This window comes from Xyrauchen texanus, chromosome 31, assembly GCF_025860055.1.
Source record: "Xyrauchen texanus isolate HMW12.3.18 chromosome 31, RBS_HiC_50CHRs, whole genome shotgun sequence".
NCBI lineage: Eukaryota > Metazoa > Chordata > Actinopteri > Cypriniformes > Catostomidae > Xyrauchen > Xyrauchen texanus.
Window position 1 is genome coordinate 16421301 of NC_068306.1, and position 24731 is coordinate 16446031.

The 24731-nt window shown below is 38.5% G+C and overlaps 2 protein-coding genes across 2 annotated transcripts in view; one reads left to right on the top strand and one right to left on the bottom strand.

The window, feature by feature from the left end:
* nnt (nicotinamide nucleotide transhydrogenase) overlaps window positions 1–5990 on the bottom strand; it is a 62814-nt gene extending 56824 nt beyond the window's left edge. The window contains exons 1-2 of the mRNA XM_052100746.1: window positions 5911–5990; window positions 1545–1741 (exon numbers count right to left, since the gene is read on the bottom strand). Of these exons, the coding sequence (XP_051956706.1) occupies window positions 1545–1698 (154 nt within the window). The 5' untranslated portion in view covers window positions 1699–1741; window positions 5911–5990. The remainder of the gene's footprint in view (window positions 1–1544; window positions 1742–5910) is intronic.
* A 3746-nt stretch (window positions 5991–9736) lies between these two features.
* On the top strand, window positions 9737–14842 carry ccdc80l2 (coiled-coil domain containing 80 like 2). The gene is made up of 7 exons (XM_052100508.1): window positions 9737–11131; window positions 11223–11379; window positions 12981–13114; window positions 13205–13359; window positions 13453–13556; window positions 13712–13792; window positions 14018–14842. The coding sequence occupies exons 1-7, from the start codon at window positions 9941–9943 to the stop codon at window positions 14329–14331; spliced, it is 2136 nt and encodes a 711-aa protein (XP_051956468.1). The 5' UTR covers window positions 9737–9940; the 3' UTR covers window positions 14332–14842.
* The last annotated feature ends 9889 nt before the right edge of the window (window positions 14843–24731 follow it).

Here is a 24731-nt window from a genome sequence, read left to right on the forward strand (position 1 = left end):
GCGGTTAAAGCAGTGCCACAGGTCACAAAGCTGACTGCAAAGCAACCTTTATTCATTTAAAAAAATAAATATTAAGAATATCTCAGCTCTGTAGGTTCATACAAGGCAATTAAATGGTGGCTAAAACTTTGAATTTCCAAAAAGCACATAAAGGCAGCATAAATGTAATCCGTATGACGGTTTAATCCATGTGTTCTGAAGTAATATGGTAGATGTGGGTGGGAAACAGATCAATATTCAAGTACATTTTTTACTATAAACCTCCACCTTTGACCAGCCCCTGCCAGTAGGTGGCGACATAAAAAAAGAGAATAGAATAGAATATAGAAGTGAAAGTGAAGATTTATTATAAAAAAAGGACTTAAAAATTGCCTTTATGTGGTTTTTGGAGATTCAAACTTCAGGCCACCATTCACTTGCAAATGTATAGACACACCGAGCGGAGCTATACTTTTAAATATCATAATTTGTGTTCTGCAGAAGGAACAAAGTCATACATATATATCTGGGATGGCATGAGAGTGAGTAAATGAGAAATTTTCAGATTTGGGTGAACTATCACTTTAAGGAGAACTGAAACCATACAACCACTAAAAATTACCTTGGCACCAGCTGGTTAAAAGTCATTGCAAATATGGCTATAAAAGTGAAGTTAGTTCTGAGAAATGTTCCAGCATAATTTCTTAGCAGATGCCAATTGGTTTGATATTTAGATTTTTAATGCAGTGAAATTCATACATTTGAAGTGTGGCTTAAGTGCCCAAAAATACAAATGCAAGTATTGTACAGTGTTTTTTACAGAACGCATCTTGGAAAGAGTTTGATAAAACAACTTTAAAGGCTATCCTGCCTTCTAGCATATGCAAGATCAGTTATGTTTTTTACTGTTGCAAACAAGTGACTGTTTTGCAATATGATTAGGCATTATGCCAGTGTCAATTCTAACCAAGAAATTCCAGCACCTTAAAAGTTCACCTAGGTAAATATAAACTTGAAGAAAATATGAAGCCCACAAACTTTTTATAACCATACTGTACACTGGCAGTCACCATAAGCATGTCTAATACCCATCAGTCCCTCTACAACATGATCTGTGCCACAATCCTAACTCCTACCCCAGCTGATACAGTGCCAGAAATAGCCCATCCAAGCTGTCATTACCACTCTTCTCACTCTCAAAAAATGTCTGTCAGGCAGGCAGCAAGCACGCTACACAGGTCACTACAACTCATTCATATCCAGGGGCCTTCAATGCAGGTAATAGTGGCGGAAAAAGCAGGGGGAGGGAACTGGTGATGGAACACAATGGCCTTGAAAATCTATGTATACACAAACTGCTATAGGAAAATTAGAAGGAAGAGAAGTTGGGGAATCTTTAATTTGCCTTCATCAAACAGTAAAACAATATCTGCTGACGTAAGACAAATACTTTCAAGGTCTTTCAATGAGCTCGTATTTTTGCCCAAGAGCAGCATATGATTAATGAACATCAGTAAAAAAAAAAAAAACAGATGATGTTATGGATGATATTCCATCACCGTTACCTGGACTAGCGAGGCGAGTGAGGGCTTGGTGGGTCCTAAAGAATCGCACGCATGGTGTCTTCACTGTCCGGACACTCGGTAACTTAGCAGAGGCCACTCCGGAGAACAGGGGGCTGGAACAGCTGCTGGCTACCACGCGCAGAAGACTCGCCATTGGAGATACAAGGAGGAGCTGTGAAGTCAAAATGACCCTCCTCCTACATGCGGTTGAAAGAGAAAAAAAAAATGTGTGAGCCAAGTAACCTATCCCACAATGCTCCACTCAGAAACTCAGCTGTTCACCCACCCCGAACTCCTTACCAAGGTGACATACATTTAAGAAACATTCATTGACACATACAATATACAAACAAACACATATGCACACACTCACACAAGTACAGATGATTCTTAAAAAGCACCTGCTTGATAACTGCATGAAAATGCAAAGGTGTAGTGAAAATATATCTCCAGGAAAGAAAATACATTCATTAGGCTTGGGAACGATTAATTTTTCAGGCTACGACAATCAAAAAAAATGTCCCCAATTATTATCGACCTATAATGCCAATTTTATTTAGATATAAATAGGGCTACTTGTTGCACAAAAGGGTGCAAATAGTTTTCCATTTAATTTGTTCCAAATCATTGTCAAAGGCGATAGACTTTGTACTCTAGCCATCACTGGATGATATTTTTGTGTATAAGCATCTTTGATATAGCCTAAAATATGTATTTTCAGTAGCAAATATGTCTTGTTGTGGTTTGACAACAAATGAAACCGATTCAAGGCTACACACAGAGAAATTGCTTAATAAACATCCATTTCTAATAATTCAGTTTGCGAATAACACCAGTTCCATACACTAACATGCAAACTCGTCAATATCTCTTTGTTCATTCTTAAAGAAGAACAAAAACCTTCATAACATTTTGTGTGTTTGGTGACAAGATTCACAACTTTGGACTGCCAACGGTCCTGCACACACCGCATCAATTCATCCTGTGCTTGATCCCTGTGCCTGGTCTTCTCGTCCAGTGTGTGACAAGTATGGAGTTAGCCAAGTTTTACTTGTTACAAGGGACAACACAGGTGTGAAATTTTATACTGATGGAAACATTATTTAAAGAACTTTCAATATCAATACAATTACAATAGCTTAACGAATAGAATAGCCTTAAATAAAGAATAGTTGCCAAATGAAGAATTTGTGATCTATGATAAATGAACCTAAATAACATACTGAAAGCTAGATGTTCTTTAACAACACATCTAATTACACAGGCAGCAAAGTGCACGCACTGACAGAAGACGTTTAATTGCAGGTAACGATAATGTGCATGGTGGGTAACTGTAAGACATCTCGGATTTGGTATGACACAAGAAATGCTGTTAGACACACGGACACATGCTTGAAGAAACACTCTTTATTATATTTTTAAGAACAAATGACAGAAAAGCCGTCTATGTGCTGTTTGTTCAGGGGCGTGCAGTCTCGTGGAAAACTCGTATGAAAAGTGTTTGTACTCTTTCTTTCAGTCTTCTGAAATTTTTTTGCAAGAATAGTATCGATGAGAATGCTACAAATGACCTCGGACCATCTAAGCTCTGAGTTCACTTCACTTTATTTCCACAGAGCAGTTTGTTGGGAGCGCAACTCTGCAAGGTCGGTCGGACGTACGTACCTACCTACATCTGTAACTAAATGATAAAATAATACAAGGACAACCCGAACCATGTTTCAATGAATATTATCATCATTATAATATTACGTTTCCAATTAGAATTGTTTTTAGATCTTAATTTGTATTAGCAATTTTCCAACATTGCCATAGACTGATACTTGCCTGATAGTAAATGGAAAGGTGGTTATGAATGTTTTTTACCACTTCGTTTTCTTAATTGCTTTTTCGTTTCATTTGAAGTACAATTTGAATTTAGAAATGTCTTTGGTTTAAGTTTTTTAAATAAATTAATATAATTTTCAATGCAAAAATCACTGAAGCAAGAATATTCACTGATCCCTCAGCCGGGGGTTGATGTAATTGGATATTGTGAAATATAATTTATTTATTTTTTAAATAAAAATGTTGTGAACATATTTCTTGCATATCGTCCATCGAATTTATTCACACATTCAAAAGTCATTACCCTTCCAAAGCAGCTAAACTGGGTCCTGGGATGAAAGGTAATAAAGCACAACATTAATCCCACAACAACCCACAGTAAGTGATGCGTTTGCCCAGACAATGAAATACCCGACCAGTAGCCCATGATGGAGAGAATGCACGGATGAATTTGGTTGCCAAAGAGATGTTGCCCTAAACAACTGTTGAAAAGCCATCTCTCAAAAATTAATGACACACATTTTAATTGTACTTAACTTTTTTAGCTTAATTTGAATTATTAATTATAAAAAATAAGTTCAAATTTGAAATCAAGCTGCCTTGCGTTATTGTGTAGGCTATTGCTTAACGAAAATTACCCCATAGTATCACCTTGCGTCCAACCAGTGGTTAGTCGGTTTGAACGTGAACACCACAATGTGAAAATTAAGATACTTGTGAAAATTATGGCAAGTCTAGTGATCAGGAACAGCAACTATTATATCACCCCCTTGTGCTCTCCCAAGCCAGACTACATTAAATGGAAGGCCAACTGACAGTGAATTGAAAAGCACATAAATTAGGCTTCTAATTTTAATGTCAGCTAATGTTATATAGATGCCTCAAAACATATTAAGAAAATAGCGTGCCGATAAATAATCTATGTTTTTTTTTGACATTCCTAGCCTTCACAGTTATACATGTGTGCGCATTCCCTGGGAATCTCATGACTTTGCAGAACTTTGCAAAGCAACAACAGCATGCCAGAGATTCCATTGGTAAAGAGCTTGTATTAAATCCAGAAAAAGTATTTAAAGTTGCACTCAGTAACTTTTTGTTTGTCTCATCTTAGACTTACAGTGACACCTAGTGGTGTGGATGCAGCATCATTCAAAATCAATAGTTTTCAGTTACAGATGCCATTCTAGATGAATTCACCATTGACAATCAGCCATGATTAATTTAATCCAAGAGTGAAAGTGTCCAATAACAAGACGGTTATTAAGATTAAATGAATAGTATTGATCTGATCACGTGATTCCAAAATGGCAGCACCCAAGAGGTTGCCCCTCCCCCATGTAGAATAAAACAGCTTTTATAAGGTTACTGCTATGACCAGAGTCCTCATCTCATGTGAGTGCTCATGATTTTATACGTTTCAAAATTACAATGAATTTTTTTAGAAGTAAAACTTTTTTAATGAGGAAAATAATACTGAGTGCTCCAAGTTCAGGTCTCCTTGGGAAGTTATTTTTAGCAGCAAAAACATATCCACAATTAATACACATGGCTTAAACGGTCAAGGACAAGCCAAGGTAAACTATAAATGTATAGTGAACTTGTTTGGGTAAGGTGCCTCTGACTATCTAATGTGATAAGGGTTACTCAGTTTAGGTCACACAGTAGCTTTCAGACAGTTAGGCTTATAACTCATTTATGGCCTGCTATGAAACCATAAACATTAAATGTGAGAAACGTACTAAACCGAATAATAGAAAGATTAAGAAAAAAGCAAATACCAACAAAATAGACCATAACATAATACACACCAATGTTTTGATGGTTCTTTTTGAATGCATCCCACACATAAAGCACAGCAGTGGCTGGGGATGCCAATCATGAAGGCGTGAGAAACAATTAAATCACAGGGATAATTTTACGTGTGCAGTCTGACTGGATTATTGGATTATCGTGCCAACTACAACCTACATCCAGCACCACGTCATCACACAAGAAAAGTGAGACAAGACTCCTATCAGAAGTGGGGCAAGATTGACTCACACGTAAATTAACTGTTTAACATTTAAAACACCCCATTAACTACAAGGCTTGGAAGATTTCAATATGCAAAGAACACACCGTGGAAAACCACGCTAATGCAAATATAACGGTGCTTGTGTCTAGAGCTTGTTTTTTGACGTTGCATAAGTCATTCATTGAAACAGCTCAATGGCACGAGACACACATGTGTCTACGCAATGTTTCTAACTATACATTTGTTGGCTCAAACACGTGTTTTCCACTTATCAAAATCTGATGTGCGACACTAAAACAAAAGCACGAGTTCGCATGCAAATTTTTTGAGATGCAGGTTTGAAATCAGAAGGCGGGTACAAGCGCTCAATTCCCCTCTTTTGTTTTCATAACAAACACACACTAGCATGATAGCAAAGCAGAAATCAGTAACTGCAAGCGGCCATTTGCATTTGAAGCATAAAGCATGTTTAGCGATCAACCTCAAAGGCCGCAGAAATCGATAATGAACAATTGAAATTCTCACCGTGTCGAGACAGATGATCGACCTTTGAATGCGAGGACGAGCTCAAAGCCGCTCCCCGGAAGAACTCACGTTCACCTCTATGGTCACCGCTTCAATGGTTTCATTGGACTGTCAATCAGCATATGTTAGTCATGTGCTGCCTGTGGGCGTCTGAAAACTATTTTTAATTTATAGTTTAGCCTCTTTCGAATAAATAAAGGTATTAAACAGAGGTAAAACAATGTTTTTTGTTATTGTTGTTTTATCATTTATAGTTTAGCCTCTTTCGATTAAATAAATGTATTAAACAGAGGTAAAACAATGTTTTTTGTTATTGTTGTTTTATCATTTATAGTTTAGCCTCTTTCGATTAAATAAAGGTATTAAACAGAGGCAAAACAATGTTTTTTGTTATTGTTGTTTTATCATTTATAGTTTAGCCTCTTTCGATTAAATAAAGGTATTAAACAGAGGCAAAACAATGTTTTTTTGTTATTGTTGTCGTTTTTTTCATCAAATTGTATATTATTGAGTTATTGAATTGATTAATAGTGGCTGTCTTTTGAATACTGCAGTATACCGAGTGTCCTCCTGTAAACAAGCATAGTTTAAACGAGACGGCCCTGTAGGACAAACTGTAATGGAACGTAACATGGTTGCTATGACAGCACGCCACTATTTAACAAACACAAGCGCTTTTAGTGAGAAGGGAACAAAATCCCTCTAAAAGGAATGCATGAGGTACATTTTAGGAGAGTTATAATGATGTAAAGAGAAAAAATATATATTTTACAGGTGTACTTTAAGTCTTAATACTTTATTTTAATTATATATGAATATAATAACACATATTATATACTCTGCACCCATCTACTGAGGTACTTCAACTTGGGAATTAACATTGCTTGCGTTTGAACATAATATTTACGGGCATATTGGCATAATTTTTTCAGACATTTCCGTTGAAGCAAAGAATTGTGGGTTGTGAGTGCCCACGAAGGATACAGCTCATGCATCCTTTGAATTCCCGTGAAAGGTCGCATTCGAAGTGTCCTACTCGCTTTTCTGGAACGAGACAGCCTCGATGATGTATGTGGCCGACAAATGCGACCTCCGGAGGACGCAGCCTTCCAAACGAGACACAGCAAAAATAGAATAAAACTTAGTGGAGAAGTGGTTGTCATTGTAAAATTGTACCAAGGTAACCAGTTACCGCCAAGGTTCCCGCCAAAATACAATAGTGTCTACAGTTCGTTACAATAGTAAATCCATAATGGAATTATAAATAAAAAAAATACAAAACAAAAAAAAAAATCACCTTCAAACAGTGTAACAATCTTTCTTGTTTCTGATGACAGTGGTGGCTCACCAGGTTACCACAGTTTTACTGTAGTTTAGTCAAAATAACTCTAGTAAGTGGTCTAGTATTTGGCCAATATGTCCAGGTGTTTGTCTTCTCAAAATTAAAATAATGTGGAAATACTAACAAACATGGAAGTTGTTTGTAACCTTGTCGCGGCAAGGAAATGTATTAACTGTTAACAGAATTACATTATAGAAATAATGATGGCTTTAGTAAAATGAAGATTCAGATGTAGGCCTACTGATGCTCAATGTGAGCCAATAAATGCATGTAACATAAATGTACACAATGTGAATCATAAGCAGCTCTCACGTAGCCTAATGTTTTTAGTTGGAAACTGAACAAATGCATACAGAACAGGATTAAAATGATGGGCATCAGTATTGAACTAGTCATAGACCTGTCTAAATATTAATAAGTCATCTGGTGAGAGTGTGAGGCACTGTGTACTTGTAGCCTTACTGCCATTATTATGCATCATGCAATTTGTTACTGCCTTGTAAAAAGACTATATGCGAGCCAATTTGAAACATCCATTGGAGGAAAGTGAAAGAGGAGGAGGAAGAGTGAGAGGGAATCTCTCATTGCGCACTCTTACTCTAATCTCCTTTGTTAACCAAATGTGAATTATTTATTAGGCATATTTATTTAAGTTTTTTTCTGCATGGTCACATTACTCATGTCTTCTTAAATAATCTGTTTAATAAGAACATATCTCTCTATTGCCATTACAATTATGCTTATCAAAGAAGGCTAATATAATGTTGTACTGTATTATGTGTCTTAAGAGTGTTTCAAGAGCTTAAATTACAAACGTTTTTATGAACTACTTCGATAGCAATGTTTTTGAGAAACGCGCCTTAGGGATTAAGTACTACTTGAGTGTTTCGGGAAACCCAGCAAACATCCACATTTAATCAAAGTTTGCCTTTGAGGGTTGTTTTATATAAAAAAGTAGATTTTTTTATTTTTTTATTAGGCCTACAGTAACACCCAGCAAGGGAAAGCAGAAGACAACACTCTACTAAACCTATGAGTGTAACTGACATGAAAAAGTCCATTAAAAAAGAGCATCAGATAATCAGCCCATTGGTTTTTATCGGAATCTCCATCCAGTCTTTTCAAAGCATTCTCAAACCATAAAGATTTCATTGCAGTTATGTGACATTATGAGGTTTGATTGTGTGTTTAGAGCTGCCTGTATGAACGATGCAAAATGTAATGGTTTGGTTTCCTGGAAACATGCAGACTTATTGGTTATTGAGAGTAAATATTATTATTGGAATGCTGAACAACTAAAATTCAATTCCTGGCCAGTCATAACAAATTAAATACAAAGTAACACTGAAATAAATAATTTTTGTTCTTCACTAAAACTCTAAAACTTAAGAGTTAGCAACAGTCACCATGTTGCAGAATTTAATATCCATAACACAATAACCATAATTTAATTCATAAATACATATAAGTGACTTTTTCTTATGTTGTGTCACCACTGGATTTGGTGGACTGTGTGAAGTCCTCCCCATTGTCTCTCATATGTTTCTGTTCAACTAAATCCTTTTGTGGAATGTCTGTGTACAAGGCTGTTAACCATTAGCTCTCCTCGCTGATCCAAATTGCTACAGCCGCTTCTCACAATTCTTTTCACAACTAAAAAGAAAGTTTGGGTTTTGACTATTTAAGAAATAAAAGGCCAGTGGGATTAATTAAAATGATGCAAATCATGTTTCCCCCTTGGTTCTCCAATGCTCGTAATTCATATAATGTATATTATATCTTATATAATGTACATTTTAGATAGTAAATATTTTGTATTTATTTTAGTGTGGATCACAATAATACCTTATTTTCCAGTCTTCAACATGCACATTTTTACTTTTTAAAGTTTCTTGTCACTATGATGTTACAAGCATTCCACTTTCTAAGTTTCTTTTACTTCCTAACTATCGGGCATGCATTTTTCTAAATATCTATTGAAAGGTGTCTGGGGCAAGAAACAAACATGCAGTTTGATCTCTATAAATCATTCTGCAAAGGCTAAATGGATTTCTCTTATAATTTAATGTGTATTCAGTTTGATGTATGAACAAGTATTGATTCACTGAATGTAGTTAGAATACAGGGAGAAAGACAGTGAAAGTATTGGATTTCTGGTCCTAATCATAGTTTTGATGTCTGTTTTGCAGATGTATGGATGGACTAAGAGAGTGAGCAGAGGCAACAAAGCAAGTCTTCTTTTTTGAATTATGTAAAAATTTCTTTGTTATTTTTATTCATAACATACTCTGAAGAACAGTTAAGATTAAGTGTCAAAGATGCTCTGCCAGTCATTCTTTCTGTCCTCAAAAAAAAAAAAAAAATGGCTTGCATAAATTAAATGTTAACGGAGATTATGTCACATTTCAATCCCATTACTGCAGATTGGAGTGGGTTGGGTTTCATCCTCCCCTTTCATTCTTTTCTTGCATAAGTTCAGCCTCCATGCACACAGAAAGTCATGACACTCAAGAAGCAACTCTGCATGCCATACAGCTCAGAGCTTTGAAGTTCAGAAATTCCAGGACTTTCCTGAAACAAGATTGAATTTTAATGCAAACCAGAAGCTGTTATTTCTCCCTTTGCGTACTCACTGCTCACTGGTTAGTGGCTCCCTCCTTTTGAGTGAGAGTGACTACAACGCTGGAGATGTCTCGTCTATGGATCCTCTTGGTCCTGGTTGCAACATGGAGTAACAGCCCTGTGCTGTCTGCAAAAGTAGGCAAGAAAAAACATCAACTGAAGAACAAAGGTGACCTTATAACGCCACAGGAGGATTCTGGATCAGATGGGGCTCGTGATAGGGAATCTGGCATCCCATCAGAGTCAGACTTTTTGACTGATTTTGCAGGGAAACAACGCCTGTGGGTAATCACTGCACCATCGCACAGTGACAACTATCTTCGGATGATGGAGAAACAGATTCAGGATTCTGACGGACTGAATTGCCGATTAGCAGAGAGAGATACCCTCATTGTCACAATAATTCAGAATGCCATGATGGAGGGAAAAGTCCAGCGCACTACCTTGCAGGGAGAGGCTACTGTGGAACCCATGGACTCTGAAATGGTGACCAAACTTCTTCATTACCTGGAGCTGGAAGACCAGATCTTTTCCATGCTGATTGTAAAGAAGAGCATGAGGATTAGCGAGAGATTTCCTTACCCAGTGCGTGTTGAGGCCGTCCTTGAAGTTATTGATCAGCTGCCTGTGCGTAAGTTGGAAAAAGTTACAAGGAAGGGGTTACCCATTAAATGTAAGGTCACCAAAAAGAAGTTAGTGGTGAAGAAACAGGGTTCCACCAAAAAGAGGACCTTCAGTCCACAGAGGCAGGCAAATATCACATCCATCTTCCCCACACAGAAGAAACCTCTGGACAAAAAGGCTACTCTGAGAAACAAAGTCCAGGACATCTTGAGTGGACGCTCACGTTTCGTTATCCGTAAAACACCAGGTAGTTCAAGCCATGGCAAACCATCAACTAAGGCAGGTTCAAAATCTGGATCTAGTGGAAATGAGAGGCTAAAGCATGATGGCCATAGGAAAACTGCAGGCAGTGATAGACACAGAGACCCAGAGACAGAAGTGAAAAAACATGACTCAGCATCTGAAGCAGATAAAATGCATGCTAATGCAAATTCTCATTTTGACATTGTCAATGAGGAGTTGAAAGCAGAACAAACTGCTGATAATTCAAGCTCCAAAAAGAAAGGCAAAGGAAAGGGTGGCAAGAAGAAAAAGGGGAAAGGAGGGAGGAAGTCACAACGAGAAGCAGATGATAAGGAAAAGTCAGCTCTTAAAGACTTCATGCAAAACCTCAAAGGGAGAAGAAGACTTCTTGTAAGTGCCTGTTTATTAAAGATTTGCATGGATATGTGCAGCTCTACATAGAATGGTGAATAAAATGATAACTTTTTTCTTTGTGGCACAGGTGATATCTTCTCAAAGTGATGTCTCAAGTCAGTATATCAAACAGAGAGAGGAAAATGAACTACACAGCTGTGACTTTTCCCTGAGAAAGATCTCAGTGATGTCCATCTTGGGTTCAGAACGCAGCCCTACACTACACATTCAACACTACCAACAAGGTAATAGAGCAGTTTATTACACAGCATTCTGGAATACCTGATTCTTATTGGGCACCATCAAGCAGTCTGATAATTTTGAATAATGACCACACATTCAGGGATTAAGTAATATTTCACCAATCAACCTGGTATTGTAAGTCATCTTTTCTTCTCGTATCACTCTACGAGCTTTACTATTTAGCTAATAATTTAAACTCCAATATATTTTTTATTTATTTGGCAATTAGTTGTGTAATGAACAGGATAATGAGCAGTCAGACTTCAGCAAAATACAGTAAACACCAACAAATTATGTTCATTTAATAATTTATTTGGTAAGGAGTGTAGCGAACACAAGTTGAGACAGTCACAATGTCGGGAAAAAACTGCTTTATTAAATAAAAGCAAAGCAGGCAACAGTACAAAACAAGGGCAAATCCAGTGAAGAGTAGTCAAGGGGAGCGTGAGGTCGAAGCCGGGGAATCGGAGACTATAAAAGGGGCAAATCCAAAGAGAGAGGTTGTGGAAAGCGTAGGGTCAAAGCCGGGGTAATCAGAATCAGCGAGATGGGACTAGAGGGAGCAAAAGACAGGGGAACAAGGGGAGCTGGCAAGCTAAGGGGTAAACGAGAGGAGGTCAAAACTAGACGAGACTAGCGGGGGGCAAAGACACGGGAAACTAAATACAATAACCAACAACCATGAGACGAAAGGGTAGTGCTATATATATAGGGGCGAGTGCAGGTGTAAACCATGACAGGTGATGAGACGAGTGCAGGTGAAACTAATGTGCAGGAGTGCAGATGACGCGAGTGCAGGTGGTCATAATGTTCTGGGGGATTGGAAACGCGTGAGAAACTCGAGGAAGGGAGATTGCCTACGAGCATGTGAGCGAGTAGGAGCAAAGTGGGCATGAGGGCTCGAGCGAGCAAAAAGAGCGTGAAAAGCTCGAGGGGGCGGAGCGAGGGAGTGAGGTCGAGGGAGTGTGCGTGTGTGTGCTAGACGATGCGGGGAGAAGCAGAGGAGCGGGGTTCGTGACAAGGAGCCATGCATAATCAGGGAAATCTACAGTCAGCTGGTCATTATGACAAAATAAACTCTGAAGGCCCTGGGATACTTTTTCTTTTTTCTGCATTCCATATTGGATTGCATACGATCGACCGCATTGCCTTTCAAAGTATTCTCTTTTGACCAAAAGCGAATACGTTTGCTTTCGATGCAGGGGCACTGTGACTGCTTTGTGATACTCTTTTAGTACAGTCAACGGCAGGTGCATGCATCAACTATGTGCACAGATGAGGATTGTCCATGTGTCGAGAAAAGCTGGGCTGCATGCAGACAGTCCGAGCAGACCGTGCTGTTGACGAAATTTGCATCACACATGTTGTACGTGGAGCGATCTGCAACGTGGACAACCACAGTTTACTTTGGCCATGACAGGGTGGTCAGGACCCTCATGCTTAATTGTTGGCTCATCTCTGTCTTGAGCATTTTACTGTACATAGAGTAACACACATGACTTGAAAAGAACATTTTCTTGAACCCTTTACATTTATAGTGTTGCTAGTAGTGACATGCATTTTCTTGTCAAAAATGTCAAATGCATTATGTTTTGTTTGGTAGATGCTGAGCCTCTACAAACATCCCTTCCAGACAAGTTCAGAAACCCTGAATTAATCAGCGAGATTCGCAGAGAATATGGGCTTGAACCCAAAAACTTCTCAATGGTGTTGACTGACTATGACCTGAGGCCTATTGTAAGTACATTTTACTTTTCTAATACATCCTAACATCCTAATTAACTGTGACTTTAACTACTGAGTCAAAGGCATACTTGTGTTTTTTAGCTTAACAGGGTTTTCAACAAGCCAACAGCGCTTTCGGTTTTACTGGATTACATTGACAGCTTTCCTTCACGTCAGTCTGAAAAGGAGGAGGAGAAGAAAGCTCCATCACCCTGCTCTCAAGCCCAAGCAAACAATCGGGAGAACTCACTTATGAGGTAAACACCAGAAGCGCTTTTGACTTCAACTGTGTTTCTAAAAATCTTACCAGATTTTCTGAAAAATTTTCTTCTTCATGAGTGTTTTGTCAGGTTTATATCAAAACGAAGACTTCTAGTTGTCTCAGCACCTACTGTAGATGACTACTCATTCCATCAGCAGCTTCAAGCACTAAATGGACAGGAGTGTCCGATGGGTATGCATAATGGTTTCTGAGGTCTATCTGATGAACGGCTAAATTGTCGAATGTTCACCTTTGTTGTATATTTCCATTCCTTAATTATAAAATTATTCATTATGTGTGGTTACTGATTCTGCAACTTTAGTGTTAAATTTAATCCACATGGACAGGTATACGTCATTTTGCCTTGTTGAAACTTGTGGGTGTTGGATCATCATCTTCAGGAACAGTGGAGTTTTTTCCATTGAATGGTGAGATTCAACATAAAACTCTCTTCCTCTTCATTTGCTGCAATTACACATTGCTTTTACAACAAATACTGCAATATAGTGATTATGGAACAAATTGTTTAATTTGAATAATGTACGTATGCACCTGTTGTGAATCCGGCTGAATTTCTGTGTACATACAGTAAGTAAGAACACTTGTATATGCAATTATAAGTGAATGACACCCAATGATCTTACTTCTCTCAGGGAAAAGTCAACCAGAGAAGGAGATGCTTTCACAAGATGTAGTGGAGAGTCTCAGAAGCCAATTAAAGATTAACAGGGACTACTTTAGTATGCTGGTGGTGGGTAAGGATGGCAATGTAAACGCGTGGTTCCCATCTCCAATGTGGTCTCTGGCAAGCATCTATGACCTTGTGGACTCTATGGAATTACGTCAACAAGAACAAAAACTGCAGCAAATGCTTGGAATTTACTGTCCAGACGAGAATGTTGGTTCATACCATGGTTACGCAGAAGAGACAGAGGATAGCTACTTGTACCACAGATCTGAGGACTGAAAGACACCTAAACAAACCAACATAATAAAGACATTAGATGTGCATTTAATGAACACGGCATGCATTTGTACATATGTCATCCCTATGTTATGTGATGCAGAAGTTTACCTCATTCATACAGTATATTACCTGTTGTTGTTGCATTTACATATGTTCAGTAAAATGTCAAAATCACTTTATAGCACATGGCAGTGCAAATAGTATTGGGAAAAGCACAAATAAAACCTTAACAAAAAAAACTAGTTGACTTGATTTTACTTTTATGTTACAATCTTTTTTTCAACGTTGGCAACTAAATCTCAATGTCCTCACTTTGCACTGTCAAACAAACAAGTGATAGCCAGTGCTGAAGCATTAACCAATCAGAAATTAGCATAATTACTTCTGATACAAGTAATGGCCAGCATCATCCAATCAGTGCCAACCATGTTAAAATAAAACAAAATTATACATTATAAATTCTGTTTATAAAATACTGATTACAATTGTCCCAGCGGCAGAGGTGGAAGGGGAGAGAAAGCTGAGTTGAACAGAAGCAGTGAATGTGTGTTTTTGATTTGCTGAAACTGTCAAGAATAAAGTTTTATTCGGAACTGACATCGCCGTACCCGCTTCCTCTTTTCCTATTTAACTGGGGAATTGTTACAGCAATATTTTTCAGCTTTTGGATGAACCAATTCATTCTCAATGTGATATTGCATAGTATATATGGGATTTCTAAGGAAAAAATAGCCCTATAGTCCACGTCAGTGGTCATTGTGTTTAACAACGTGCTGTTTTGTGATAAATCACTACAATTTTCTAAACTGCATATTGGATAAATCTAGAGACAAAAAATGTAAAAACCTAATTACTGTAGGTTTTTTACCATATGTAGTTATGTTTGGCGTTTCTCCCAAAGACAAACTTCGCCGTGATCGGCACCATATTGTTTTGTCACATTGGCTCTATTTTCGTGCCAGCGCAAAGTACAGAGTGTTTGCGCTATTGTGGGTGTATGCGTGCAGACTGTATGTGTATTGTATGTTAATGAAGTAACGTAAAGCTTAATTTGCTATTTTCCTGAGAAATAGGTTGTAAGATGTTTGAAAACCACGCCTGAACTCAGCGCAAAGTTATAACTCAGTTCCTGCATTCGTAGCTTGGAGATTCCTCCAGCAGTTGTTAAAAAAAAATAATGTCCAAACTCTGAAAATATTGTGGAACATAAAATTATTTCTCTGACGGTCAGAGTTGTAGCCGTGTTATATGAAACAAAAATGTATGAGATATGTGTTTAACTATCTATAGATCATGGTTTATTTTAAAATTATTATTATTATGTTTAAATTTATAATTGTATTTATGGGCTGCCCATGTCACCCATGCCTAAATCTGAAACTGCCTGTGGGTCAAAAGTTTAACCCTTTACTGATAGCCCAGTGTGTCCTGAACTAAGATCAGTCGGTTTTTATTTAAATAAAATCATGCATTTCGTATAGAGAAGACAAAACACAAATTCCACACAGAAGGGAACGGGCTCGCACAAGGCCATTTCTTTTCTTAAGCTGCTAAAATGAAAGGCTAATTTTATAAGATGGAGAGGATGTCTGATTTGTGAATATCTCCGCATAATGGACAGTTCAATGTTTAAAAAATTATCAACTTTATCTCTTCAGTTGTTTTAACAAGCAAAAAACACACAAAAATCTTCACCATCAACACTGCTTGCATATGTCATGATTGCAATTCAGTTAAGAAAGTGTTATTTCTCTTTTTAAGTTCAACCAAAAAAAAAGCAGGTCATTTTAAGGCTCAATTACAACCAGCCAGCACCAAACATTTGTGTCGCTTATCAGAGAATAATTTTTGATCGACCACTGAGAAAACAATTGCTCATATTCCAATAAGACATAAAAAACATTTGTAGTCCTTACATAATTATTGAAATGTTAGAAGTGATTACCTTCTGCAATTGATTCAGAACCTGGCTGCGCATGTAGTCTTCAACAAGCCCAAGAGCCCATGTCACACCTCTCTTCATTAAACAGCACTGGTTGCCAGTGGTCAAGCCAAGCTCAAAGCATTGATGTTGCTGGCATATAGAACAGCCACTGGATCCCCTATCTACACTCACTACTTCAGCTCTATATGCCCTCCAGAAGCTTGCGATCAGTGAGCTGTGCCTCTTGGTGCTATCTCATAGATCACAAAATCACTTATGGAAGTAAATTCATGACTAAAGTCTTTGAAGCGTAAAAGCATGTTGAATTGCTCTAATCGAAAAAAGAAATGCATTTTATTATCAGTGCTTGCATTTAAATGCGTTGCATTGACAGTGCATGCATTTTGGAGGCTGAAATTTAACATGGTTGTAATTGTATTTTTAAGCATTGAATATTTCATTTTGAAACATTTCACAACTAATTTCATTATTATAAAAATTAAACAATAAATAAACAATCCAAAGTTCATTTCCAAAATAATCAGTTCATTTGAAAATACCACCTAGATCTTTCAACAGGTAAAATTGCCTGTTCTATTTCGCTTAACAAAATTAGCTTCCTCAAATTCAGAGGTTCAAAGAAAGAAAAGCAGCAGAGTACCGCTGCACTGTCTCAACCTGGTGCTATTCGTTCTCACCAGTTGGTGGTGCAATGTGATCGGGTGTTGACTGCGGAAAACCAAAGCTACAGGTAGAGAGATTAGCTGTTTAAGTTTTGATAGTTTGTTTTTCAATTTGAAAGGAAATGAGCAGAAACAAGAAAACAAGAAAATTAAATAAAATACTATATTACAATAAAAATAATAACAGAATTAATGAAAAATGTATTAGGCCTAAATAAATAAACAATAGGCCTACCTTTGTACATGAATTGGTAAAAAGGCTGCATGATATAATATTAAATTCAGAAGGAATGATGTCGATGTTATTCTGTATCTATGGGGATATTGTCTGTCTTGAGCATCTTCCCACATTCCTTCTCTTTACAAACTCTCATCTTCCTCTCTGACACTGAAGGGTGCCATCATGCACACATTGTTATGCATTGATGATCAGTTTGGGTGCAAAGCGCAGATCTCCGCTTAATCGGTTAATGTTTGTACATTTACCCTATGTTAGTGCTTCCACCGCTCTATTGTGCACATGAAATATGCATCCCAACACGTAAACCTCTTTATACTTTTTATATAGTCTTCAAAGACCCTAAAAGCCTGCACCATGACGGTCGACCCACATATGATAAATGAAACATTGCAAACGCACATTTGATGAACAAAGCAGTGATTGTGTAAAAACAGTAGATCGTAGCCTCCAGCACAAAAATAATTACATAACTATGTATTTACTTATGTAGTTAATTTGTTTGATTATTTAAGAACATAACATTTCTCAGCGAGCTAAATTACAAGTATTTATAAAGTTATGCACAAATCTATGAATGAGCGTCACTATACAGTCAGATTTCAGCACTTCACAATGGACAGCAAAGAAGCACTTAAAAGTGCATCACGGATTCGTTTAAAGTGCAGGTTTGGGAAACACATGAGAAAAGGAAAGAACATTCGTAACTTTGCATGTAGACTCTTAAGAGCTTAGACCCATAGTTATCGGAAAATCTCGCGGCCTTTGTTTCTCATGATCAATGCACTTGGCTGGGAGCGCTCTCAGTTTCAGTTTTAAGTAAATGGCAACTTAGAAAGAAATGGCATGCAAAGAAAATAGTGCAAAACAAAGTGCATAAATTGAGAGAAATGTCAAGAGATATAAAGCTCTCGCTCCCTCATTGCATATATGTTTTGTGCAGTGTAGGCAGTGCTTGTGTCACAGTTTCCATTGCCATATTTACAATGAACAAGAACTCCATTGCGCCAAGTCACATTCACACACATATTTGCATTTACTAAAACCAACGGAATTAAACACAAAATTCGTTATCCAAAGTCGTTTTGGATCGGTTTTACCTTACCTCAAAGAGAAGTTTATGTATATGGTATGGTTTATAATTAGCATTTCAGGCTTGACTGTCATAATTGTTCTCCCTTCATAGTGCGCTGCGAAGGCATTTTTATGATGTTTGGAACACAAGATTGGCTTCGATTTCGCATTGTTATTTTATTATTTACAAGAGAATATCTTTGTTACAACATTTTCCAAAGAGACATTTCACATATGACTATGTATGTAAAACACAAAGTGCCTGTTAATGGTTTTCACTGATGTAAGAAGTTAGCGGTACATACAGTATATGCAACATATCCGCAGTACTTTGTGTATAGAGTCAGAAAAGTGCTATGTAAGTGTAAAAATCATTCATTTTCATATTACACTTTCATATATGTAAAACATAATTTCCCAAATCACAGTGTCATTTTAAATAGCCAATACGCCCAAATAAATTATCAATAATTGTAGAGTATGACCATACATCTGATTTCTGTATGGGATAACATGAGTAAGAATTTTAGATTTCTAGTGAACTTTTGCTCATAGAAGTGAGTTTATTATATACATACATATATATACACCCACTATAAATTATATTAACATATACATTATATTTACATAACTTAAATTACACAATTATACTATAGTCAGTAAATAAAGAAAATGGCAGAATACTTACAGTTAACTGCTTGTGCTATTATACTTAATCCCTAATTTAAAATATAGCATTCCCCTCCTAGCTTTCATTGATGCAAAATCGTCGATGACCAGGGTTCCCATGCATCCTGGAAAACCTGGAATTTTGCAATACAGTTTTCCAGTAATGGAAAGTTAGAAAAATATCGAAATGTCCTAGAAAAATGATTTGTCCTGGAAAATATTAATATAACCATTTTGACTGTGTTGCTAGCAAGGTTTCCGTTAAACAAAACATGGTAACGATTTGACTCTGTCAAAATACACATTTGTATAGCTTTTTCACTAATGGCAGCTGTGCTTTGTGAAACAACATCAGCTGTTAAGGGCACTTACACCATAATGATTGGTTACAGCTACGACCAATCGCGTGCTTTGCTTCACCGGCGCATGCAAAGTATGAAGCAGCATTCGTGAAACTTCTCATTCATAATCGAGATGGGCGATACCACTTATTTTCTTTTCTTTTCGATCCGATCCGATACCAAGTACATTTAGGCTAGTATAGCCGATATCGATACCAATACCGATACCTCTAATAAATAAAATTTTTATGAATTCTTTGGATAAAATTAGTAACTTAAATTATTACTTAAATTTGTTATGTATTAATAGGCCTAAGCAGAAAATTATTAGGCTGCTTTGTTTACCTTTTAAAAATTAGTTAGTATAAACAACATATAAAACCACACAATTACCCATAGATATTATCATATAGCTACTATTACTAAAACCAAGTTACAATATGGATACTACAGTAATGCTGTAGCAAAACCATGGTTACTGCCAAAAAAATAAAACATGGTTACTACAGTCGTGGTTACTAGTAATGGTTAATACAACATTACTACAGTAAATCCATGGGTAGTTTTCATAAGGGTATCATTTATTAATAAGGATTAAAGATCATTATCAATGTTTTAACAACTCTGAATTTAAATAAGCCTGTAAAAATGGTCACACAAGCCCATTATTATACATGTCATGTCTAGGTTTGTCATTGTGAATAACTTCAGATGCTGTTTTTCTGTCATTACCTCAGGAAAGCACTGCTCCCTCTATGAATGAGCGCTGTGACTGAAAGGGTGAGCGTTGTCTGCTGGTGTATTTTAGCAGTTCTGAGCTCCAAGATGTGCAGAAGAAAAAACAGTTCCGGTGCCACGCAACAATTTGCAAATATTTTTTTTCCACTTTGAAGCTTAGAAGATTTATTAATATTCACGTTATCTAAATAACAAGATCACTAGTTAAAAAAACAACTTCTAAATCGATATTTTTATGTGAGGATCGATATTCTTGATACCACATCAGTATCGGAAGTATCGATACTTTAGTATCGATCCACCCATCCCTAATTCATAAACAAACTGAATGACCTGGTACTTGTACCGACTGACTGAATGAGAGGGGTATGTTGTTTGTTTACTTCAGCATCGGTATGTGAGTCTACCTTGTTCATCATGGAGAGAAAAGGGCAGAAGAGCTATTAATTTGTAAAAGTGAATGATGTTTCTGCACTTTGAGGGGATGTCACATGACTTGTGTCAGTGCTGCCGAATACATTTTAGTCTATGAAGTGACACGCCAGCACAACCTTGGCTCCAACTTCACACCAAAGTGTTTTTCACACACGTTTTACCTCACAAATGATGTTTTTGAGAGTACAAAGCTATATTAAATATTTAAAAATGGTAGAAATTTATGAAGAGATGTTGAACGTCTCGTAATTTCCCTTTTCGTCCTTCCAACGTATTATCCACTTTGAAGTCAGTGCATTCGCAGAATTCTCTGACGCAGCATAAACTCTAGTCAGTGTGTAGGAACCTAATGTGGAGGGCAAAGTGCCGCTTGATGCTGGTGTTTAGCAGAGCTTTGACGCCTCGACTCAACTCATGTGAAATGCACTTTACAATGACAAAGGGACATTATATTATAATGCCTAAACATTCCACTGAAGTCAGTAGATTTGACATGCAAATTTCAATAATGTAGAAGGTAAGGACATTATTAATAATCGTTATTATTATTAGACTATTATTGTTGTCCTTTTGGATGTAAAGTCATGCTCGGGTGTTCAAAAACTGAATGGAAATTATAGATCTGCTTTGTTCTTATCTAAAATCTATAAAGTCACTTCGCAGATTTCGGTCGTGATCATTTCAAAGGATTCAATGACTCGCTCATTGCATATTAGACTTTCATTTGTTGCCACCTAGTGGCATCTGCAGAAGGGGTCACTAAACTAATCAATTACATTATGTAACACAATTTTTGTTTCTGGGTAGTAAGTGTTATATCCTAATTTCTTATGCCTCAAATGTATAGAAAATGGCTATTATTCCCCACAAACTTTGCTTTTGTGACCAGGACAGTGATATTTTGATATTTACATATTTCCAATGAGAAAACGGCGAATTTGTGTCTTTTCATTCACATATGAATCCAAATTATCATGTATTAATACTAAAGTAATCCAAAAATGACTACAAAAAGTAGTTTTCGGGATTTACTGTTATACTGTAAATCACTTTCTCGAATCAGCCCCCAAATGTAGTCTCCCATCACGTTCTCATTATACTGTCCTTGGTAGCCTTGGTAGCGGCGTTCAAAATTCAGTATATCCTGATGGACATGCTCGCCTTGCTCCTCCGAGTACACTCCATGTTCTCCTTGAAATTATCAAGATGAGCATCAAGGATACAGACTTTGATGGACATCCTACAACCAATTGTGCCGTAGTTCTTCACCAGAGTCTCAACCAGCTCCACATAATTTTCAGCCTTGTGATTGCCCAGGAACTGCGACAAAGCTGTTCCAAGCCGGTTTCTTCTTACTAGTGAGCTTCTTGGGGAATTCATTGCGCTTCAGGATCTTCTTTATCTGTGGTCTGACAAAGACACCGGCTTTGACCTTTGCCTGACAGCTTAGGGAAGAAGTCTCGAAGGTACTTGAAGGCTGCCGACTCCTCATCTAGAGCTCTGACAAATTGTTTAATTAGGCCCAATTTGATATGCAGTGGTGGCATCAGCACCTTCCGGGGGTCCAACAGTGGCTCCAACTTGAAATTGTTCCTCCCCACAGTGAATTCTGTCTGTTGTGGCCAGTCCTATCTTCGATAGTGCGCCTTGGTGTCCCTGCTGTCCCAAAGCCAAAGATAGCAGGGAAACGTTTTAAAACTGCCTTGGAGACCCATCAGGAATGCCACCATTTTGAAGTCTCCTATGACCTCCCAGCCGTACTCCTCATACTTCAAGACGTCCAGCAAGGTCTTGATATGTATCCACTTAGGCAGCTGGAACTAAACTGAACTGGTGGGCTTAAGGCCCCTGTATTTATACTACTATTTATATTACTGGAAAGTTCTAGAAAGTTCTAGAAGTTACTCCAAGTTTACTCGGCATGGAATCTATCTGGAATGTTCTGGAACATAGGTTCATTTCTAAATATCACTGTCTTGGTCACAAAAGCAAAGTTTATGGGGAATAATAGGCATTTTCTATACTTTTGAGGCATAAGCAATTAGAAGATAACACTTACTACCCAGAAACCAAAAAATAAAATAAAAGGTGTGTTACACGGTGTTATTGAATCTGAACATATTTGTGAAACAGAAGCAAGCCACATCAAAATACCCTTACTTTTGCAGCTAATTCTACACAGTAGAATACATTTCTATACTTGAATCATTAAAATATATTAAGTTGGTGCTTTTAGCTTATTCTTTTAAAAATATTACCCCAGAAAACATGTCTGATTTAATTGAATAAATAAATAATCTACAAGTGATGCACGCTTTAAAATGAATGTGCTCATACACCGAAAACACCTCATCATGATCATCATGTGTGTGTGTGAGTTGACAGAGACAGAGATTACTCCGAAGTGCACAGCACATACAGACTATTTATTTATTTAATTAAATTACTGCTTTATGGGGATTAATTATCACACTATGGCATGGAGCATACTGCTTATCTGGAGGTGAGAAACTTCTGTCAAAAACACACAGAAACGGCAAAATAAAAGCTAGATTTAATTGGACCATGTTTTTGCTTAAATATTACACTTGATGGGCGCATAAAATATCCTGGAAATATCCTGGAATACCCAGCCGAGTAGGTAACCTGTTGCACCACCCCAGAGAGCGTTGTTACCCTAGGCAGCTGTCTATATTCTAACCTTATTCTCTGATAAACTGTGAAAATGTGAGAAAGATACAATTAAGTTGCACTTATGACTTTAGTGCGGTTCAAAGCCCTCATTCATTTACTAAGTTTTTACTTTACTACTTTGATGCATTTTGGGTAATGGCCCATAGAGATTAAGTAATACTTTTGTTATGTATACCTTGTCTTGTCTCACTGTTGCCCTTTGTTTGTCATTTTTGTCACTTTTGTAGTTCCTTAGTTTTCACTTTTGTCATCCTTGCAGCTCCATAGTCTCCTTGTTAGCTTTCGTGTATTCTGTTCATTTTCACCTGCCCTCGTTAGTTTGCCATTGGTTTCTGTTTATTGCCCTGTCATCTTGTTTGAATTCTGTTTGTTCATTGGTTCCCGTTGTTTTCACTCCCCTCTGTCAATCGTTGAATGTTGTTAAGCCTGGTATGTGTTCCCTGCCCGAGTTCTCAGTTTTGTTTCATCATGTTTAAGTTTCCTCTTTTCCCATTGTGGTTTTTTTCCTTTGTGTTTATTTGTTTGTTTAAATAAAGTTTAGCTGCATTTAGATCCACTCTCCTCGTCTGCCTTCGCTGCCTCCATTCATTACAGAACGATTGACCACAAATGGATCTAGCGGCTTACTGCAAGGAGCCTGTGCCCACGCCTTCCACGGTCAGCGAGCCAGCGCCTGTAGCCTCTACCGTCCCAGAGCCAGTGCCTGTAGCCTCTACTGTCCCAGAGCCAGCGCCTCTCGAGCCTTCCAGGGCTCCACCTCTCGAGCCTCCCTGGGCTCCGCCTCTCAAGCCTTCCAGGGCTCCACCCTTCGAGCCTCTCAAGCCTTCCAGGGCTCCGCCCTTCGAGCCCCTCGAGCCTTCCAGGGCTCCGCCCCTCCAGCCTCTCGAGCCTCCCAGGGCTCCACCTCTCAAGCCTTCCAGGGCTCCACCCTTCGAGCCTCTCAAGCCTTCCAGGGCTCCGCCCTTCGAGCCCCTCGAGCCTTCCAGGGCTCCGCCCCTCCAGCCTCTCGAGCCTCCCAGGGCTCCGCCTCTCGAGCCTTCCAGGGCTCCGCCCCTCAAGTCTCCAGAGCCTCCTACGGCTCCACCTCCCGAACCTCCAATGGCTCTTCTCCCCGAGCCTCCTACGGCTCCACCTCCAGAGCCTTCCAGGCCTCCGCCTCTAGAGCCTCCTACGGCGCCACCTCCATCGGCTCCGCCTCCTGAACCTTCCAGGTCTCCACCTCCCGAGCCCCCCTCTGCTCTGCCTCCTGAGCCTCCCATGGCTCCGCCCCCTGAGTCTCCAGAGCCTCCCTCAGCTCCGCCTTCTGAACCTCCTTCAGCTCCACCTCCTATGGCTTCTCCGCCCCCCACAGCTCCAAGGCCTCCCCCGGCTACGCCTTCTACGGCTCCGCCCCCTGAACCTGTCCTTGCCCTGTGGCCAGCTCCCAGGCCTCCTGAACCTATCCTTGCCCTGTGGCCAGCTCCCAGGCCCCCTGAACCGTTCCCTGTCCTGTGGCCACCTCCCAGGCCCCCTGACCCAGTCCCCTCTGTACCCCCCTTGGACTTCCTGCCTGCCCTCTGTGCCCCCTTGGACTTCCTGCCTGCCCTCTGTGCCCCCTTGGACTG

Coding starts and splice junctions, on each gene's coding strand:
- ccdc80l2 (XM_052100508.1), top strand. CDS start 9,941: ATGTCTCGTCTATGGATCCTCTTGGTCCTGGTTGCAACATGGAGTAAC. Junction 11,132..11,222: donor AAGGGAGAAGAAGACTTCTT/GTAAGTGCCTGT, acceptor TTTGTGGCACAG/GTGATATCTTCTCAAAGTGA. Junction 13,115..13,204: donor ACTATGACCTGAGGCCTATT/GTAAGTACATTT, acceptor TGTGTTTTTTAG/CTTAACAGGGTTTTCAACAA.